This window comes from Coregonus clupeaformis, unplaced genomic scaffold (assembly GCF_020615455.1).
Source record: "Coregonus clupeaformis isolate EN_2021a unplaced genomic scaffold, ASM2061545v1 scaf0303, whole genome shotgun sequence".
NCBI classification, from domain to species: Eukaryota; Metazoa; Chordata; class Actinopteri; order Salmoniformes; family Salmonidae; genus Coregonus; species Coregonus clupeaformis.
Window position 1 is genome coordinate 184,700 of NW_025533758.1, and position 21,933 is coordinate 206,632.

Consider the following 21,933-nt stretch of genomic DNA (forward strand, 5'->3'; position numbering starts at 1 on the left):
TGAAAAACAACATTGCCGCTTGCCACTTGTTTTGGTAAACAGCCGAGGGATGGGGCTGGAGAAATATAACCACTGTCAAATTCATAGACGGAGATATGGACGTGTGTAACCATGTGTGGAGCTCACCTGATGGTGCTGAAGATGGCATAAACATCTGGGTTCTTCTCATCCTTGCCTCTGAGCAGGAAAACATCCTCTGTGATACAAAATAGAAGAGTTATTGAGTAATTTTGTGAATGTGCTCAGGTTTTGTGCCTGCGAGCATAAATGATTTGTGTGTGTGTGTGTCTCACCCAGCTCGTCGAAGTGTGTGTCGATGCCATGAGGCCCAGGTACAGAACACACCAGTCTGGCCTTGATGAAGGTGCTCCATTTATTCACCAGAACTCTCTGTCCACCTGCATCATTCTATAGAGGACACAGACAACACACCACCACCATCATCACCCCCATCACATCTCAATCATACAGACAACACACCACCACCATCACCACCACCACCACCATAATCACCATAACATCGCAATCATACAAACACACCACCACCATCATCACCACCATCACTATAACATCTCAATCATACAGACAACACACCACCACCACCATCACATCTCAATCATACAGACAACACACCACCACCACCATCACATCTCAATCATACAGACAACACACCACCACCACCATCACATCTCAATCATACAGACAACACACCACCACCATCATCACCCCCATCACATCTCAATCATACAGACAACACACCACCACCCCCATCACATCTCAATCATACAGACAACACACCACCACCACCATCATATCTCAATCATACAGACAACACACCACCACCATCATCACCCCCATCACATCTCAATCATACAGACAACACACCACCACCATCACCACCACCACCACCATAATCACCATAACATCGCAATCATACAAACACACCACCACCATCATCACCACCATCACTATAACATCTCAATCATACAGACAACACACCACCACCACCATCACATCTCAATCATACAGACAACACACCACCACCACCATCACATCTCAATCATACAGACAACACACCACCACCACCATCACATCTCAATCATACAGACAACACACCACCACCATCATCACCCCCATCACATCTCAATCATACAGACAACACACACACTATCCAAAAGGGGGAGGGAGGGAGAGAGGAAGAGATGGCTCACACTGACTAGACATACAGTATAATTGTCAACACGAGACAAACAGAGTTTATCAGTTACACCCAAACAAAGAATAACCATTATCTATACGGCAGCAGACTACCTGTAGTATACATTCATGCAAAAACACAAGCGAGCATAGAAGTACATAGCTAACTAACTCTGTCTGTCCTCTCCCGTGGGAAAGTTGTCTAGTAAACTCTTCTATAACCATGCACTGGACACTGGGGAGACAGAGAGCACGGGTTATGGAGATGTAATCATATGAGCTTTTCTTCTCCTCCGTACTGTATTACAGTGTATTGTTGTAGAGCTAGCATACAGGCAGCGTACAGACAGACAGGGTCGTTTAATAGACACCAGGACTGTGTAAGCTGTCTGGGACAGATCATTGCTTTCTTGGCAGGATGTGGTCCTGTTCTGGTGGAACTGATAATAACAGGCAGTGTTTAACAACGCCTTGGGGAGGGATATACAGGAATAAATACACTATATGTATGGAGAGAGATTTGGGGGGGACTGTGGGGACTGTGTGTTTGTGTGTGTGAGAACCATATACTTGTAAGTGTGAGCATAGGAATGTTATACTATAAATTGCCTAGACTCTAAAGCAGAATGCGAGTCTCTTGTGGAAACCTGTAGTCAGCTGTGTTGTGTGTGTGTGAGTGTGTGTCAGAAGGGATGTACGACTGTGTGAGAGAGATTGGAGGTATGCACACTTTGACGCTCATACCAGAGCACATCCAACAGCTGTGTGTGTGTGTGGAGAAAGAAAGACACCAATTGTTGGGGAATGTCAGCACTCTCCAGCCCGCCCACCAAACGCTTGTCTCTGTGGCCTGGCTAAACCATTATAAGCACATCTCCCCGTAACTAAACGTTAAACTCTCACTATGTCAGGGCTGAAGCCCCACTGTGGAAATAACTCAGAGCCATGATCCAGTTCCCAAGCCCCAGATCATGATGTGGTCTAAGATGGGGTGAAGACTCAACTGACCTGGGGGGTCCTGGAGAGTGAACTATCAAATCAAAATGTATTTGTCACATGCACCGAATACAACAGGTGTAGGCTTTACCGTGAAATGCTTACTTACGAGCCCTTTCCCAACAATACAGAGTTAAAAAGTAAGGGAAAATTTCAAAATGAAAATAGTAACAATAAAATTAAAATAACAAGGCTGTATACAAGGAGTACCGGTACCGAGTCAATGTGCAGGGGTACGAGGTAGTTGAGGTAATATCTACATGTAGGTAGGGGTAAAAGTGACTAGGCAATCAGGATAGATAATAAACAGAGTAGCAGCAGCGTAAGTGAAGAGTGTGAAAGTGTGTCTGTGTGTGGCATCAATATGCATGTGTGTGTGGTGTGTGTGTGTGTGTTGGAGTTTCAGTGTAGTATGTGTGAGTGTGTGGGTAGAGTCCAGTACATAGAGCCAGTGCAAGAGGGTCAGTGGGGAAGAAAAAGGGGGTCAATGCAAATAGTCCGGGTAGACATTTGATTAACTGTTCAGCTGTCTTATAGCTTGGTAGAAGCCTGGTGTAGAGGTCCTGGATGGCACGGAGCTCAGCCCCAGTGATGTACTGGGCCATACGCACTACCCTCTGTAGCGCCTTACGGTCAGATGCCAAGCAGTTGCCATAGTGCAGCTGTATAACTTTTTGAGGGTCTGAGGGCCCATGACAAATATTTTCAGACTCATGAGGGGGAAGAGGCGTTGTCGTGCCTTCTTCACGACTGTGTTAGTGTGTTTGGACTGTTACAGGCTTTGGTTTTTCAATTTATGTTTTGAGGTTGGACTTTAGCACGTATAGCTCGTTAGCACGTAGGGCGCACCATTGGTATCACCTCGTCAGTCAGTATGTGTTACCCCTGTGCTGGTTGCCATCTCGTTAGTGTGAAGGCGTTTCACCTGTGCTGGCCCAGGTGCTATTTAAGAGTGGCTGGCCCAGTGCTCCAGTTGTCTTGATAAATGCGGAGGGTTAACACCTTTAGTCGGCGCTCCATATTTTGATTATTTTTTAAACATTCCTTTGTCTGATTTCATTTTGCTCCACCTTTTTGGTTTGCTTCCTGTCTTTGAGTTGGTGTGGGGTTTTTCTTTTGTTTGCCTCTTCTTAGGCACATTTAGTGGGCGCTCATGGTGGGTGTCTTTTAGGTTCCAGTTGTTGTTACTAGTCAACTTTCAGTGGACACACCCATGAGTGTCTTACAGAACCCCTGCTAAAACCACACCTGTTTTGTGTAGTTGTTGTCAGTGACTCTTTGTTAGTTCCCCCTTCTGTTTGAGTGACATTATTTGGTTTTCTAGCTGGGGAACGTAGCAGGACCATGATAGGTCCTTAGTGATGTAGACCCCAAGGAACTTCAAGCTCTCGACCCACTCCACTACAGCCCTGTCGATATGAATGGGGGCATGCTCGGCCCTCCGTTTCCTGTAGTCCACGATCAGCTCCTTTGTCTTGCTGACGTTGAGGGAGAGGTTGTTGTCCTGGCACCACACTGCCAGGTCTCTGACCTCCTCCCTATAAGCCTCATCATCATCGGTGATCAGGCCTACTACCGTTGTCAGTAGTAGGCAAACTTAATGATGGTGTTGGAGTCGGCCGCAGCCACGCAGTCTCTGGTGAACAGACAGTACAGGAGGGGACTAAGCACGCACCCCTGAGGGGCTCCCGTGTTGAGGGTCAGCGTGGCGGATGTGTTGTTGCCAACCCTCTCCACCTGGGAGTGGCCCGTCAGGAAGTCCAGGATCCAGTTGCAGAAGGTGTTCAGTCCCAGGGTCCTTAGCTTAGTGATGAGCTTGGAGGGCACTATGGTGTTGAACGCTGAGCTGTAGTCAATAAACAGCATTCTCACGTAGGACTTTATTTTGTCCATTTGGGCAAGGGCAGTGTGGAGTGCAATAGAGATTGCGTCATCTGTGGATCTGTTGGGGCAGTATGCGATTTGGAGTGGGTCCAGGGTGTCTGGGATGATGGTGTTGATGTGAGCCATGACCAGCCTTTCAAAGCATTTCATGGCTACATATGTGAGTGCTACGGGGCGATAGTCATTTAGACAGGTTACCTTGATGTTCTTGGGCACAGGGACTATGGTGGTCTGCTTGAAACATGTAGGTATTACAGACTGGGTCAGGTAGAGGTTGAAAATGTCAGTTAAGACACTTGCCAGCTGGTCAGCGCATGCTCTGGCCCTGTGGCTTTATAAATGTTAACCTGTTTAAAGGTCTTACTTACATCGGTTACGGAGAGCGTGATCACACAGTCAACCAGAACAGCTGGTGCTCTCATGCATGGTTCAGTGTTACTTGCCTCGAAGCGAGGATAGAAGCCACCAGTGTCAGTGTTGGAGTCAATGAGAGAGCTTTCCACAGATCCAGATTCACCTTGGCTTCACGTAACCTGTTAGCTTAACTGAACCAACACAGGGTTTGTCTGTGGGATGAGTTAAGTGTAACTGTATGTATACTTCTCTTACCGCACACACTCGTCCTACGCGGGTGTGGATGGCCCCCTCTCTGTTCCCGGCCTCCATGGCCTTCTCCGTGAAGAAGAAGTACACCTTGTCATTGTCACGATCATCATTATCAGGGATGAGGTGGGCCGCAACAAACTTAGGATCTGGAGAGAGGTAAGGAGAGAGAGCGGGGAGTCAGTGAGAAAGAAAAATAAAGATGAAAAAAGTAGTGTCTATAGAAGCTGTAAGAACCAAGTGATATAGAATAGGTGGGTATTGGTTTGAGGTGTGTATTCAGTGTGGGTGGTGAGTACAGTACAGTTATTGTACCATGCAGCAGTCTCTGGTCCGTCTCAGTCCTCATGGTGGAGCGACCTCCCAGACTACGGAAGATTACTGAGTCTCTACCCAGGAAATCTGCAGTCAGCCCTGTGTACAGCTCCCCACCTGGGAACATACAGAGGAAAGGATGGAGGGAGAGAAGGAAAGAGGAGGGGATAGGGAGACAGTATGAGGATGAGGAAATAAGGGATGGCAGGGGAAGAATGTAATGATGAAAGGGATGCAACATTTGCAAATATGGTAGACCAATTCTGAAACACTACCCCCTCCTGAACACCCAAAACCACATGTCCTGCATCCCTAGAGAAGGTTCATAGACTGGACAGAGATCAGATCAACTGTCTGTAACAGTATCTCCCATTGAATCAGACAGCATTTCCAACTGAACTAGTATCAGATTAAATGCTATCCCTGCTCTACATGACAAAGAGCTCAGGTCATGCTCCCAACAAGACTATCTTCATCTAAAGTGGCCGTGTCATAGCTCCCTCAGCCCTGTCATCACTTCACTGACTAAGGATTGGCGCGCCTGTGTGTGCGCACACGTGTGTGTGTGTGTGTGTGTGTGTGTCTATGGCTCCAATGATTGTATCCCAACCAAGGAGCTGAATTATAATAGCAGTTAGCTGTACAGAGACAGTGGGGTTGCTTTACACCCCTGAGTATGCACAAACAGATCATCAGTCTGGCCTAGTTCCACAGCATTTTGAGCAGTGTGATTAATGCAGACTCTGGCCCCACTGAAAGGCAATGGCTTATTTTAATAGCTGATCCCAGAGATAGGGGAGATGCAGAGATACGTCAGAGGGATGCGTGTGTGTGAGGAGACGGAGAGGAGAGGGAATAAGGGTTACTGACCTCCATGTCCTCCTCCTGCCAAAGAGCTCTCTTTACTGATATGACACACTGGCCATGACAAATACGCTCTGTCTTCCCCCTCTCTCTCTATCTTTTTCTCCCTCTCCGTCTCGCCTTCTCTTTCTCTCTATTCTCTATTTTTTTCATCCCATCTCTCTCTTTCTCTCTCTCTCCATCTGTCTGATTAATCTATCCATTGCGACCTCTGAAATTAAACATTTGACAGCAGTTACTCCTTAAACATGATTCAGAATGAATAGAGGATAATAGATATGTGTGATTCAAAGGTCTAGAACATGTACGCAATTTGTATCTATGTGTGTGTGGGTCTATGTTTATTATGTTTTTCCATGTTAGCTTTATACAGTGTATGTGAGTGAGCATTAGTGGAATATTACTTTTTTTGTGTAGGGTTGTTTGTATGTATATCAGTGAATCAGTCCAATCTTCTTTTGTGTATCAGTGTGCTCAAGGATAGACTGCTGGGGCTTTGGCCGTCCCTGTGTGTCTGCCTGCCAGATCCAATGCATTTTGGGACAGATCCTGGAGTTTGTGGAGTTCAGCCACAGAGTGGACCGGGGCGGGGTGGGAAGACACACACACACACAAACACACACTTTTCAACACTGCGACTTCTAGAGTTGCATGTTGATGCAATAAATATGACTTATTTCACAAGCTAAATGTCGAATGACAACAAGAGAGGAACACCTACAGTGTATCTTACAGAATCAGAAACCTCTTCCGGCTGTCGTGTTGAGATAAACATACTGGACTAATAAAGACACAGAGTACAGGACCTACCAATTAAGGTGCTAGCGAAGGGGAGGCTGGGGTCGTGAGGAACCTTCCCCCGTCCGTTCCCCACATTGGTAGGGTCTATGGTGAAAACATGCTGTTCAGGGGAAAGAAAGAGAAAACATGGGGTTAGGAAAAATCCAGATATCACATATCATTAAAATATTAGATAAGAAGTGTAATAGTCACATGTACAGGGTTGTAAGTTCAATTACAGCGTACAGTGTAATTCTTAAGAAAATCGTATGATTTGAATGTTTTCCTTTATGCGCCCTAAGGGCAATTACTGAACTCATTGTAAATATTTTTACATTTACATACAGTACGTCACTCTAATACATTTAATTAAATAGAACACTTAATTGAATGTATCTCTATGCCCTAATACAGTAGTGACTCTTTGACTGTAGTGATGTCATCAGTGAGGGACAGGAGTAACAGGGGGTAACACAGTGAGTGTGGAAAGACAGACAGGATGACCTCCAAGTGAATCAGGACCCAGATGAATGTCCTCTCTGTGAACTATCCACAGTCTCCACATTTGGGTATCAATTCCCAGTGCAGACAATGAGGCATTGTGGTTCTCTGGTTGAATGACTGTACACACTGCCACGTGGGACACCATGACATGGAAGTCAGTAGAATAAAAATACACTTAATAACGCTACGCCCACCAGTATGATTAAAATAACGCCGTATTTCCTTGATTTTATGGCCCTTTCCAGTAAGTACCCTTTCCTTGGCTTTGAATCACACAGGGATTCCCAGTGGAACTAGGACCTTTCCAGCTATAGTGGCACTCTCAGTGAGGAGAGAGGAGGAAGTAAGGTTCAAGGTTGGCTTTGATTTCCACAATGTCTCTTTCTATGATTTCTGCTGTATGTCAGGGCTTTGACCTCTAGAAAAGGTCACTATCATCAGTACAGTAACCAGTGCTATACATGGGACGGTCCCAGGATATCTAGTGGGTAAGCAAAGGCCACAGTGATTCTCTCTCTCTCTCTCTCTCTCTCTCTCTCTCTCTCTCTCTCTCTCTCTCTCTCTCTCTCTCTCTCTCTCTCTCTCTCTCTCTCTCTCTCTCTCTCTCTGCAGAGAGAAAGGACAGGCCCTTTTGGCAAGCAGTACAGGATCTCTGCTGTTTCTCTCTCAGTGAGCTAAATAGCAGCAGACACACCAGATGTTACCTCGCCCTGGGCTGTGTAACTCTCTGGACTGCACACATAAAGTACACAGTACCGTATACACACATGCACACGCACAGACACTAACCTCCTTTTTATAAAATCAACCTAGTAACATTAGTTATCATGATCAGATCAATCAGCATGAATTCCACTTATACCTCGCCTCTGCTTTGTGAATCTCCATAGTTCAATCTCACTAATCTTTTTCACATAATCAGCTCTCAAACCTCTTTTACTTTCAATCCTCTAAAGAAAATACATGTTTTGGCTATACCTCATTTGTCATCCTTACAGCACCCTTCTACTCTCTTTACTTTACCACTCCTCTTTTGCCTCTCAATCCCCCCTATCTCTCTCTCTCTCTCCCTCTGTCTCATTCCCTCCCTCACTCTCTCTCTACTTCATCCATCTCTCCCTCCCCACCCCCCTTTCTCTCTCTACTCCCTCCCTTCCTCTCTTTCTCCTCCTGGCTAGTCTCTCTCAGATCCAGTCTCTCTGTGGTAACTCGGTGTTGAGTAAGGGGACAGGCGCTAGTTGTGTCTGCTGTTGTTCTCTAGTCAGCCTTTCCAAACAGCCCAGCAACCCCACTACCAAGCCTGGGCCACTGACATGACTACTGGCACACACACACACACACCACAGGAGGTTGGTGGGACCTTAATTGGGGAGGACGGGCTCGTGGTAATGGCTGGAGCAGAATAGATGGAATGGTATCAAAACCATCTTAAACATATGGTTTCCATTATGAGCCGTCCTCCCCCAGGAGCCTCCACTGCCACACACACGCTAGTTTTAAGACCGCAGGACTTTATTGATAAAAAATGTTTCTTGTTGTTTCTCTTATCCATTCATATTTTATATGCTCATGGATTTCAGTTTGTATTGTCTGCTATATTAGTGTAATAAAAAAACGTCAAAACACACGCTAAGCTGCTCTCTCTCTGCTCCTCAGATCCATGTGTCGGTTTCCATCCTCCATCCCTCTATCTTTCTTCTCTCCCTCTCTTTCTCTAAGCAGATATCCACCTCTGTCTGCGCCCACAACCTTTTCAAACTCCTTCCCTCATCCTTTCCAGCTTGCTTCTTCTCTCACGATCTTGTCATTTCTCTCTCTAAGGCAAGACAGCCTCAGAAAGATGCACTCTGTCCTCTCTTCTCTCTGTCCATCCCTAACATTACCCAGCACCACAGTCATAACAGGAAAGAGACAGAAACAGAGCAATAGAGAGATAGAAGCGAAAGGTAACGAGATGAATACAAAGATACATTATTTCTAGAAGTGACCCTGACTGTGACCGTGCCCCCTCTCTCATGATGTCCTTATGATAACAAACAGGTCTGTGTGTGTGTGTGTGTGTGTGTGTGTGTGTGTATATGTGTGTTTGTGTGTGGAAGAGGCTGGAACCTCTAGATGTTGCCACCACTACTGGGGTTTCTTTTCCTTGCGTGGGCAGTGTGTGTGTCGCCAGTGCCAGTCCTCCAAGGTGGGAGTCCATACCACCCTACGGCAGACAGCGCCACGGGCAACCCTCCATTTATTTAACCAGTCACTAACTCATTTAGGAACACACGTCTGTTTGCTTTCCCTCGGGATCATGAACCTTTGGGCCGGGCTGTGGGTGGGATGACCTTTGACAGGGTGTTTCATCTCTGTTCCAGGCCTCCCCAGGACAGGTGTGCAGTCAGCTGCCTTCCGTCTCCCCTCAGTAGTGCTCAGACTAGAGATGGGGGGGTCCTACTCTTAAACATATATACATATAACATGACCCACAGTCAATTCACACCTTAATACACTGTATCCATCTGCCAACACACACAGGCACAGAGAGACATAGACACACATACGCACAAGCATGCACACACACACACACACACACTATGCTGCTCTACTCTTGTCAGAGGCAGCACAGCGCTAAGGCAGTAACTAAGACCTAAATGCTTTTTATGGAGTGTCATAAAACATAGGCCCAACTCACACAGAGGATGATGAATGTAGAGAGAGGGCCAACATGGCAGAACAGACAACCCTCCCCACAGTTGACGCAGCAGCCCCCATCCTAACTACCAACACACACACACGCACACACAAACTAAGACCCCCAATATGACCAACACAGACAGACCACCCTTCCACTCCCTGTCTATAGCTATACCCTCCCTGTCTCGTATCACACCCTGTTGGTTCCACAACCTCCTTCCCCCAACTTTAATAGCTGGCACCCTCACCAACCCTCCATGCCCAGTGCCTCCCCTCCTCATGCCCAGTCCGACCCCCTCCTGCTGGTGAGGCACGTGGGCACTGTGTGCAGCTTTGTGGGTTTTCACCACATACAGGCCTCTACAGAGGGCCTGGCAGCAGGGCCCCGCTGGGCAGCTGTATGCTGGAGCACAACCCTGGGCCCTGTGTCCTCAGCCTGGAGCTCTGAGCCTGGAGCCAGAGCACTGAATGTTTCTGATGGCCACAGCCTGCTGCCTCTTTCTGTATACACTGTCTCAGAGAGAGAGAGAGAGAGAGACCACTGTGTTCACAGACTGGACACAATAAGACAGTATCAGGTATCAAATACTATACAATGGAGACAGACAGACAATCCATAGGGAGTAGTTGGTGCTGCCATGATCACAATACTACAGCTTTACAATGAGGTGAGTAGACTGAAGCAGCAAAATGAATGGGAGTCAATGGGAGTAACATCAGCATAAGAACAGAGTTTTCTAACAGACCAGACAGCCTCATCTGATTACTGGCTGCTGAAGGAGAGAGTATGTAGAGCAAAACCAGGGTGACTCATCTGTCAGAGCCTGTGTGTGTGTGTGTGTGTGTGTGTGTGTGTGTGTGTGTGTGTGTGTGTGTGTGTGTGTGTGTGTGTGTGTGTGTGTGTGTGTGTGTGTGTGTGTGTGTGTGTGTGTGTGTGTGTGTGTGTGTGTGTGTGTGTGTGTGATGCAATGCAATGCAGTGGGGTCTTACCTCTCCGCGGTGGCCCACGTACACATAGGCACACATGGGCTGGAAGGCACCCGTACCACAGGCCAGCAGGTGGGTGCGGTTATAGGGCTGCAGCAGGCGCACAAAGTTGGCACACTCCGTCTGTGAACACACACACACAGGTTAAATAAATCAAAATACACATTACAACATCCAATTTCTGACAATTTTGTGTAGAACAAAAATATTTCTTAACAAAGCCCATTGATTCCACATGTTAGCAATAAGGGCCAAGAACAAGAGTTAAAAAAATTAAAAACAATAAACTTCAACAAATGCTGGGCTTCCCAGATCTTTCCCACAGCCAAAGACAGGGCCACAGGGAGGGATCAGGCAACAGACAGAAGAGAAGGAGAAAGACGGAGAGCTAGAGAGAGCGAGGGAGAGAATAAGAGAGGGGAGACAGAGAGCCAAAGAAGAGAGAAAAAGGAAGATAGAGATCTAGAGACAGAATGAGAGAGGAATGAGAGAGGAATATAATCCTGGAGCCCTCAGGAAGAGCAGGGCACAGATGTATCCTTTTCTTGAAGTATCACAATAGAAGCTGAGGAGTGGTGTCACAGTGACCAACAGGAAACAAGCCAAGAGTGTCACTGCCCTAGGGTGACAGGGTCAAACTCATCCACTTAGCCACTGTGTTTGTGTGTGTGTGTGTGTGTGTTTGTGCATGCGTGTGTGTGTGTGTGACTACTAATATTATACATTGAGCGTAACAAACATTCTGAACATGACATAGACTGACCAGGTGAATCCAGGTGAAAGTTATGATCCCTTATTGATGTCACCTGTTAAATCCACTTCAATCAGTGTAGATGAAGGGGAGGAGACACGTTACAAAATGTGCCTTTGAACAGGGTATGGTAGAAGGTGCCAGGCGCACCGGTTTGAGTGTGTCAAGAACTGCAACGCTGCTGGGTTTTTCAAGCTCAACAGTTTCCCGTTTGTATCAAGAATGGTCCAGCACCCAAAGGACATCCAGCCAACTTGACACAACTGTGGGAAGCATTGGAGTCAACATGGGCCAGCATCCCTGTGGAACGCTTTCGACACCTTGTAGAGTCCATGCCCCAACGAATTGAGGCTGATCGAGAGCTAAATGGGGTGCAACTCAATATTAGGAAGGTGTTCCTAATGTTTTGTACACCCACTATACAGTATATTGGAGGTTTGGAGTGAAGCCTGGTGTGCTTTGTATCTATCAGCCAAACATGACTCAGCTCTCCTTCCTGTTCAGACTGTAGCTGCACACAGGCACGCACACACACTCCTCACGTACACAGACACACACACTCCTCTTTACTCCTCTCAGGTTTTAATTACCCAACCTCTCTTCACCTCCCACCATCCCTCTCTCCTCTCCTCTCCTGCTCTGGAAGAGTACAGAGGATAGGCAGAGGTGAGGTGGTCTGTAGAAATAGATTCTAGACTGGTCCCAGTGGAGAGAAGCAGCCTCCTGCCCCTGTCTCCTCCCTGTTCCTAATGTTTTGTACACTCAGTGTATAAACTGTTTACTAATGAGTTAGACGAGTGACAGATCCTTTGTAATGTATTTTTCCATAATATTGAGTGTGTAACAGACAGGCGGGGTGGTAGGGTAATACCATCAGGCCTCAGGTGTTTATACTGAGGGAGGGAGCCATCTTGTTCCAGTGTAAACCTCATGCATTCACTGGAGAGCAATCAGTGCTGTTAACACTAACAGGAAATCAAGACCACCGCTGAGGGAAACACACACACACATTCACACACAGGCGCGCATAGAGAGAAAGACACACACAAACCCTCAAACGGGCGTACAGCTGTGCACACACACTGGAAGACACACATGGATGCAAGCACACATGCACACACACACACCCACACAAAGAGGCATTTCAAAGCTGTTTTGGAAAAAGCAGGATGCTTCAGTCTGTCCAAGTCTCTGTGGTCCACACAGCTGGAGCTACATGGAGAAGAGAGAGCATAGAAGCAGTGTGCTGAGGAGAGGACCAGATGAGCAGACTACGGATGTGAACATTGATAACTGAGACAGACACACAACACAATCCCACAACCACACCAGCTCCCACACAAGTGGTAGACACAAGCGTAGGCGTCAAATGCACTATAAGACGTGCTCAACTCCTAAAGTTTGGTTGCTTTAGCCCAGCAGTAGTTGTTCATATCAGTAAGCTTAGACATAAGCCTAGGGCATTCCACAGTGTCAGTCTGCAGATCTGTCCTTGGAATCAGAGCACTGGGATGCCAGTAGAGTTTTGGTTTGTAGATGATTAACTTTTTAAAGCAAGTCACTTCCATGTTTGTACCCATGGGTAAGACTGTACCCATTAATGAACATAGAGGAATGTTTCCTCTGGCAGTGCTGGATAATGCCAGGGCACTGTGCCAAATGGCACCAAGCTGAATTTCCAGCTCCCTGATGCATGAAGTCTCAGAGTCTCACAAAGTTCTTCAAAAGTCTCCTACAATTCTTTAAACATTCAAATCTCTCCTCCATCCACTCTCCCGAACCCATAGCCCTGTAGTCCCTGTTTTGTGATTGTCTGGTTCCTGCTGAAGGAGGGGCTATGGGACGTCTATATCTGCTGGGGGTAATGAAATCAGGGGTCATGGGGTTGCGACATGTGAGGAAGGCCATCATAAAGAAAACACGTTAGGTGTTAGCCAGGGGTCAACCAGCGGGGTCACACAGCCCCATTAAATAGCCAGTTCCCCTCCATTCGCCAGTCAATAAAAGACCCTCACACACACACCTCTATCTCCCATCCCCATCCTCCTCCTCCCACAGTCAATGGAAGGAAGTAGTATGCACATCCTACAGCTCCAAGACACAGACACATTCTGTATAAGGGAAGGAGACAGATTGCGACTACCAGCCCAGTAGCCTTGCAGTGTTTTTCCATTGAGAGGTCACTGTAGCAGAACGCTGAATGGGTGCAACAATAGAGACACAACCCGGTCCGGCTTTAAAACCAGCCGGGCTGTCCAGTCAGTGCCAACGCCAGCTTCGCTCCATGGTGTTTGTTTAATGGGAGGTCTCCTTGTCCAACACTGCCTAACAAAGTTAGAGAGGGAGGAAGGGAATGCTCTGTCCTCGCTCACCCGCCCGCTGGCATAGGCAGTCAGGGCACATTCAGAACACACACACACATTTAAGTGTCCATCTGTGCCGGAAAGACCTGCTCTGACTCTGTACACACTCACATGTCCCTGTACTCACTGGATTAACTTCAGTCCACAGTAAAGGTTGTGAACCAAGCCTTTCTCTCTGCCAAAAACACAATCAAGGCCATTTCAACCAATCAAACCAACACCTATCCATGCCTTGACTTGACTTTTCACCTTTTGACATTGCCTGGGGTTTTGTCTAGCAGCGGGGAAAGGTGCAAACAGAGCACTGGGTGAGTGTGTCTGAGTCTTTGTCAGGTAGAGAATAGTGGCAGAGAGGGCACCAATGACCTTTCACTGAGCCCAGAGACAACGACACAACTGGGCCTGTCCACTGAGCAGACAGTCCTCAAAACAGGGGACCACCCCATCTTACAGAGGGTAAACAGGGGACCACCCCATCTTACAGAGGGTAAACAGGGGACCACCCCATCTTACAGAGAGTAAAGAGGGAACCACCCCATCTTACAGAGGGTAAACAGGGGACCACCCCATCTTGCAGAGAGTAAAGAGGGAACCACCCCATCTTACAGAGGGTAAACAGGGGACCACCCCATTTTACAGAGGGTAAACAGGGGACCACCCCATCTTACAGAGGGTAAACAGGGGACCACCCCATCTTACAGAGGGTAAACAGGGGACCACCCCATCTTACAGAGGGTAAACAGGGGACCACCCCATCTTACAGAGGGTAAACAGGGGACCACCCCATCTTACAGAGGGTAAACAGGGGACCACCCCATCTTACAGAGGGTAAACAGGGGACCACCCCATCTTACAGAGAGTAAACAGGGGACCACCCCATCTTACAGAGGGTAAACAGGGGACAACCCCATCTTACAGAGGGTAAACAATACATACAGCACCTGAAAGCCTTTCTCATGGAGTCCCTAGCCTCAGAGGGCACTGGGGTGGAGGTGGCGGGTTATACACCATTTGGGAGGAACTAGAGGTGTGAAGTGTTACAGATGTGACCCTGTACACACACTCCCAGCAGAACACACACACACACACACACACACACACTGCTCTCTGCCTTCACCTCCACCTCCCAGCCCAGTCATTGTTAACCCATCTAAGGCTGTATAGTGAGGCTATGGCGTACACACACTCGAAGGCATGGTAACAACCACACACACCCACACACTGTGTGGCCTCATGGGTCCAATGGGCCTGGAGTCATTACCATGGTCACACTCCCTAATAAGGAGAACACACTCACCTCTGCTGTCCACAGGGAGAGTGATGCTAGACACTAGACTAGACACATGGGCCCCTCTTCCTCTCAGAAACAATGTATCTCCAACAACAGATTCAGTCCAGGCCTCTGTCTGTTTAAAAGAATGATGGAGAGGACAAGAACCAAGTCCACTTGAACTGTGGTCTGAATGAGTCTGATGGTAAGTGAGTGCTGCTGGGGCGCATGGGTGTGTCTCCAGGGCTATGGAGGGGAGCTTAAACACACACACCCCACGGTTCCCTCGGCACAGGTTAGATTGAGTTACCGTGGACCCAACTTTAACGCATTACGACTGCTCCTGAACACAGGATCACATACCTCATACGGGAGGAGGAAACGCGTAATAACTCCTGATATTAGAAACCCCTCCTCACCTGCCACTTCAAACGACACAGTTACCTATAGGGCCAGTGTTGACGCCCAATGGGTCGTCTTAAACTTCCCTCCAACCCCCCTCCACATCCAGAGAGACAGATTAGTCCTGTTTTACAGACCAAACCACCTAACCCAGACCAGGGCGGTTTCACTTTCTGTCATTAGCCAAGGCTTAGGGGACAGAAGATATTAAACATGGAAGCGCAAGTGTCTTTAGAGTATTTGACTGGGGAGTGAGGGGCAGTTTCTATATGGGCAGTCTTCTTAAGATGTCATTACTGGTGTTTATTGTGTTGGAACCCGGCTCTGGACACCTCAGCCATGTGGGAGGGGCTATTACTAGATAAGGAAAGACTCCCTATCTCATTCACTGGGCTGTTAAACAACTTCACTGTACCCAGGAATGGAGGAATGGATAGATAAGGGGATGGTGGGATGGTGCATGGGACTATGGTTGTAGCCTGTAGGATATAGGGAAAGGGAGTGTTGACACAGTAAGCCAACCGTCGACATGGATTTGCTGGTTAGATTCCTGATAACATGATCCAGATGTGGCGTTGTAGAATGTACAGTACAGTCAGTAAGGTGACTAGAACGTTGATGTCTAGAGTGGATGATAGAGCAGGTGGAAACCATGGATGTGACATTATTAGAGTAAATAGTAAGTAGAGAGGCCACCTCAGAGGTGGACTGGTCTGACTGAGCTGTCACTCACCTGAGAATCCTTCCCTCTCTGGACACATTCATCTCTGTTACCAGGCAATGGAGGCCAGTAGATCTACAACGAGAGAGAGAGAGAGAGAGAGAGAGAGAGAGAGAGAGAGAGAGAGAGAGAGAGAGAGAGAGAGAGAGAGAGAGAGAGAGAGAGAGAGAGAGAGAGAGAGAGAGAGAGAGAGAGAGAGAGATAAATCACCTCATAACATTGCAACATTGTACACTGCCTAAACCACAATATAACAACAGGCAATTAGAGCATGAGAGCGTTTTTAAGACCTACTAGATCACATATGAAACCAAGTCCGTATCTCCCACACAATCATCCATGGGCTAATCAGTGCTAATTGATGTGGGTGGGTCTAACATGAAACTGTAATCCTAGTGTAGTCATTTAGGCCGTGGGATTAATTGACGGTGTGTTCTATATCATCAATATCCAAGACTGTATTTGGAAAGCCCCTCTTTGGCCATTGGCACCATCAGATACTCTGTTGTGTATTACTGACTCACAGAAGGCTATCTGAAACAATGGCTCTTTTGTGTGTCTCATGTAAAAGCTTATTTTGCATATACAGAATACCAACAAAGCAAGGAAACCGTAACTTTTTGTGACAATGTGCATGCGTGTCCATCTGCAATTGTGTCCATGCATATTTGTGTCTGTGCTTACGTGCATGTACATGCGTGATCCTACATAATTGTGCATGCATGGCCATTCATCTTAAGAGAGAAAGCAGAGCCTGATACAGGTGCTTTTCTGTAACACAGCTTGTCATATCATAAGTGAATGTTACAGAAAGCATTAGGGCTGCCTCTATATCACACTTTATTGCTTTATCGAGCCTGTCTGGAACTGAACCACTATTAATCATTGCCTGCCTGCCTGCCTGAAACATGCCCTTTTATGGTCTGAACAACAGAATCAGCCAATCTGCACTACAATACTACTATTCCTTGCCTGGATTCACATAGGAAGTACTGTGGTACATCATGTTCTATTTGTCTCTATAACTCCTTCCCTCTCTTTAACCATCCTGACATGTTAGTCATCATCACCAATTGCAGGATAAAGTTTCCCATAGGTCTAGACACTGATTTGGTCAGCTTGAGTTTCTGTGCCTAAGGGCAACTTCTTACCAGAGCTTGGTTGTCAGCGCACTGATTAACTTCCTTTTCCTGTTTGGCTCAGTAGTGTCATCCATTGGCCGGAATGCCCAGGCACCAGCCAATCATAACAAGCCCTGACAAACCCTTGCATGAGCTGGCCAATCAAGGACCTTACTGTGGCATGCATCAAGTAGATCCATAACATACTAAACTACACACAGACCGTATGTTTAAGTCTACTCTTATCTAGTTTCTAGTATGAGTGAAACTAGGGAGAAATGTTGCCAGATAAGGTCTTGACCCAGTCCATGTCCAGAGGGCAGGTGCCCTTAGGTGCTGGAAAGTGGGAACACATCTGGCAACCTCATTGACTAGCCCATTTTACCACAGAAGGTTACACCCAACCTTTATAGCAACAGTTCACACCCAAAAGTCACTGTCAGTCAAGACAGACCTATAATAGATACAAAGCCAGGCTCTTAAAGAATATGAAAGCCAAAGGCACTGGAACCAATGAAAGAGCCTTTGTTAAGAACCGATCACATTTATGGCAACATAAAACAAGTTTGGTTTTACACACAAACACTCCTCAAAAACTAAAGGTCTATATCGAGCTGCAATCATTTCTGTTTAGAGTAAAATACAGTGGGGGAAAAAAAGTATTTAGTCAGCCACCAATTGTGCAAGTTCTCCCACTTAAAAAGATGAGAGAGGCCTGTAATTTTCATCATAGGTACACGTCAACTATGACAGACAAAATGAGAGAAAAAAAATCCAGAAAATCACATTGTAGGATTTTTAATGAATTTATTTGCAAATTATGGTGGAAAATAAGTATTTGGTCAATAACAAAAGTTTCTCAATACTTTGTTATATACCCTTTGTTGGCAATGACACAGGTCAAACGTTTTCTGTAAGTCTTCACAAGGTTTTCACACACTGTTGCTGGTATTTTGGCCCATTCCTCCATGCATATCTTCTCTAGAGCAGTGATGTTTTGGGGCTGTCGCTGGGCAACACGGACTTTCAACTCCCTCCAAAGATTTTCTATGGGGTTGAGATCTGGAGACTGGCTAGGCCACTCCAGGACCTTGAAATGCTTCTTACGAAGCCACTCCTTCGTTGCCCGGGCGGTGTGTTTGGGATCATTGTCATGCTGAAAGACCCAGCCACGTTTCATCTTCAATGCCCTTGCTGATGGAAGGAGGTTTTCACTCAAAATATCACGATACATGGCCCCATTCATTCTTTCCTTTACACGGATCAGTCGTCCTGGTCCCTTTGCAGAAAAACAGCCCCAAAGCATGATGTTTCCACCCCCATGCTTCACAGTAGGTATGGTGTTCTTTGGATGCAACTCAGCATTCTTTGTCCTCCAAACACGACGAGTTGAGTTTTTACCAAAAAGTTATATTTTGGTTTCATCTGACCATATGACATTCTCCCAATCCCCTTCTGGATCATCCAAATGCACTCTAGCAAACTTCAGACGGGCCTGGACATGTACTGGCTTAAGCAGGGGGACACGTCTGGCACTGCAGGATTTGAGTCCCTGGCGGCGTAGTGTGTTACTGATGGTAGGCTTTGTTACTTTGGTCCCAGCTCTCTGCAGGTCATTCACTAGGTCCCCCCGTGTGGTTCTAGGATTTTTGCTCACCGTTCTTGTGATCATTTTGACCCCATGGGGTGAGATCTTGCGTGGAGCCCCAGATCGAGGGAGATTATCAGTGGTCTTGTATGTCTTCCATTTCCTAATAATTGCTCCCACAGTTGATTTCTTCAAACCAAGCTGCTTACCTATTGCAGATTCAGTCTTCCCAGCCTGGTGCAGGTCTACAATTTTGTTTCTGGTGTCCTTTGACAGCTATTTGGTCTTGGCCATAGTGGAGTTTGGAGTGTGACTGTTTGAGGTTGTGGACAGGTGTCTTTTATACTGATAACAAGTTCAAACAGGTGCCATTAATACAGGTAACAAGTGGAGGACAGAGGAGCCTCTTAAAGAAGAAGTTACAGGTCTGTGAGAGCCAGAAATCTTGCTTGTTTGTAGGTGACCAAATACTTATTTTCCACCATAATTTGCAAATAAATTCATAAAAAATCCTACAATGTGATTTTCTGGATTTTTTTCCCTCAATTTGTCTGTCATAGTTGACGTGTACCTATGATGAAAATTACAGGCCTCTCTCATCTTTTTAAGTGGGAGAACTTGCACAATTGGTGGCTGACTAAATACTTTTTTCCCCCACTGTATTTACATGTTCATGTGGCACATTTACATAGGCATGTGTTTGTTTTATTTCTGCCATGGTCATTACCATTAAGACTGTATTGAAACAGTTCAAACACTTCCCAAATATGATATGCCAGAGTGGCTGTTGAAGCGCTTAAGAAGTGGCGTTGGGCAGTGGGCTGTGGGCAGTGAGCTGTGGGCAGTTTACAGGCCAACCTGGTCTCTGTGACCTCATCTCTCCAACTCATCCATGTTTGTTTCTCCCTGTCAAAGACGAGTGGGCCCAGCCAGACTGAGCCTACAAGTATAGACATTACCAATAGTGAGTTGACTTTCTAAATGGAGTCTAACAGTAAACTGGTACATAGCAGGTTAAGTCTCATATACAGAGGTGAAGAGGGAGGAGCAGAGGGCTTAGTCTATGATAGAGGACTAGAGTGAAGGAGAGATAGAGGGGGATTTAAGAATTCTAGAGGGAATGATATGTGAGGTAGAGGAGGAGGCTGGAGAAACCTGGGGCCAGGGTTAAGCCCTCCCTCCCTCCTTCCCTCTTTCTCAATCTCTCTTTCTCGCTCTGCTAACCTATCAGGTGGGAAACCACAGAGACCTGATAAGAAGAGACCAGCTTAGCGTAAACTCTAGACCAGGATAAGTGTGACACACACAGGAGGCTGTATATCACAGGGCGAACAAGGACAGACAGACAGACAGACAGACAGACAGACAGACAGACAGACAGACAGACAGAGACACACATACAGACTGAGACACACAGACAAACACACACACACACACACCGCTCAAGCAGTGATTCCAACCAACTCAAACTGTTAACATGTTAATCTCTACAGGGATTAAGATAGGAATTCCAAAATTGGAGCTGGATTAAAGAGTGGAGTGATGATTTAGAGACATTTGATGTTGGTGGTCCTGTGTGGCCCAGTTGGTAGAGCATGGCACTTGCAATGCCAGGGTTGTGGGTTTGATTCCCACAGGGGACCAGTACAAAAAAGTATGATGTATGCACTCACTACTGTAAATCGCTCTGGATAAGAGCATCTGCTAAATGACTATAATGGAAATGTAAAATGGAGTCCTGGTGAGAGGTACATGTTCATGCCACCCTAGTCAGCAGCTCAAACAACAACACTAACTCAATGGGGGAGTTTAGGAATAATTATTTATGTGGGGTTTATTGTACATGAGTTGGCAAGTATGGGGAGGGATGTAAACTCCCCCATTGGCCTATATGTACAGCATGTATTACATGGAACGTGAACTCACCTCTTTGGTGTCAAGGTTGGTATGGTCCAGTCTCAGGGAGTAGAGGACGTCTTTGCCCCCCAGGAACAGGCGGTCATGGTACTCATCCAGAAACACAGTGCTCAGGGAAAGCTGACCGTGGTGACCACTGAAGATAGAGGACCGGTTGGTGGCCACAAGGTCTGTGGGAGGAGGAGCGGAAGGAGGTTTGATGGATGGATAAAGAGAAGAACAGAGTTAGCATGTGAAGATAAATAAACCCAGTGGAAAACTAATAAAAGCATCAATATGCAGTGGGTCAAGGAGGTCTCTGCCACTATCTTCTGTATACCACTCCTACCTTGTCACAACACAACTGATTGGCTCAAACGCATTAAGAAGGAAATAAATTCCACAAATTAACTTTTAACAAGGCACACCTGTTAATTGAAATACATTCCAGGTGACTACCTCATGAAGCTGGTTGAGAGAATGCCAAGAATGTTCAAAGCTGTCATCAAGGCAAAGGGTGGCTACTTTGAAGAATCTCAAATATAAAATATATTTTGATTTGTTTAACACTTTTTTGGTTACTACATGATTCCATTTGTGTTATTTCATAGTTTTGATGTCTTCACTATTATTCTACAATGTAGAAAATAGTAAAAATAAAGAAAAACCCTTGGATGAGTAGGTGTGTCCAAACTTTTGACTGGTACTGTACTACTGTATGTTTATAGGATGTCCTACGCCTGTAATACACATTAGTTGCAGAAAGAATTATCCGGAATGATGGACTGACGGGCTTGACAGTGAACACGCTACTCTGAGGTACACCACCCATCAACACATACGCATGCATGCTCGCACGCGCACACACAAAAACACACACACTAAAAACAAATGGTTCTATATAGTGCCAAATAAGGGTTATTTGGCTTGTAACCATAGCGGGACCCTTTTTGGTGCTATATGGAACCTTGTTTTGAAGGTTTTATAAATAACTATAAAAAAATGTTTC

At 46.3% G+C, this 21,933-nt stretch overlaps 1 protein-coding gene across 1 annotated transcript in view; it reads right to left on the minus strand.

Annotated features, from left to right (window-relative positions):
- The window catches only part of LOC121545485 (semaphorin-3G), a 62,230-nt gene that overhangs the window by 15,111 nt on the left and 25,186 nt on the right, over window positions 1-21,933 (minus strand). Inside the window, exons 2-9 of the mRNA XM_041856042.2 lie at window positions 20,955-21,115; window positions 16,332-16,394; window positions 10,816-10,935; window positions 6,670-6,760; window positions 4,996-5,112; window positions 4,687-4,829; window positions 294-408; window positions 127-196 (exon numbers count right to left, since the gene is read on the minus strand). Of these exons, the coding sequence (XP_041711976.1) occupies window positions 127-196; window positions 294-408; window positions 4,687-4,829; window positions 4,996-5,112; window positions 6,670-6,760; window positions 10,816-10,935; window positions 16,332-16,394; window positions 20,955-21,115 (880 nt within the window). The remainder of the gene's footprint in view (window positions 1-126; window positions 197-293; window positions 409-4,686; window positions 4,830-4,995; window positions 5,113-6,669; window positions 6,761-10,815; window positions 10,936-16,331; window positions 16,395-20,954; window positions 21,116-21,933) is intronic.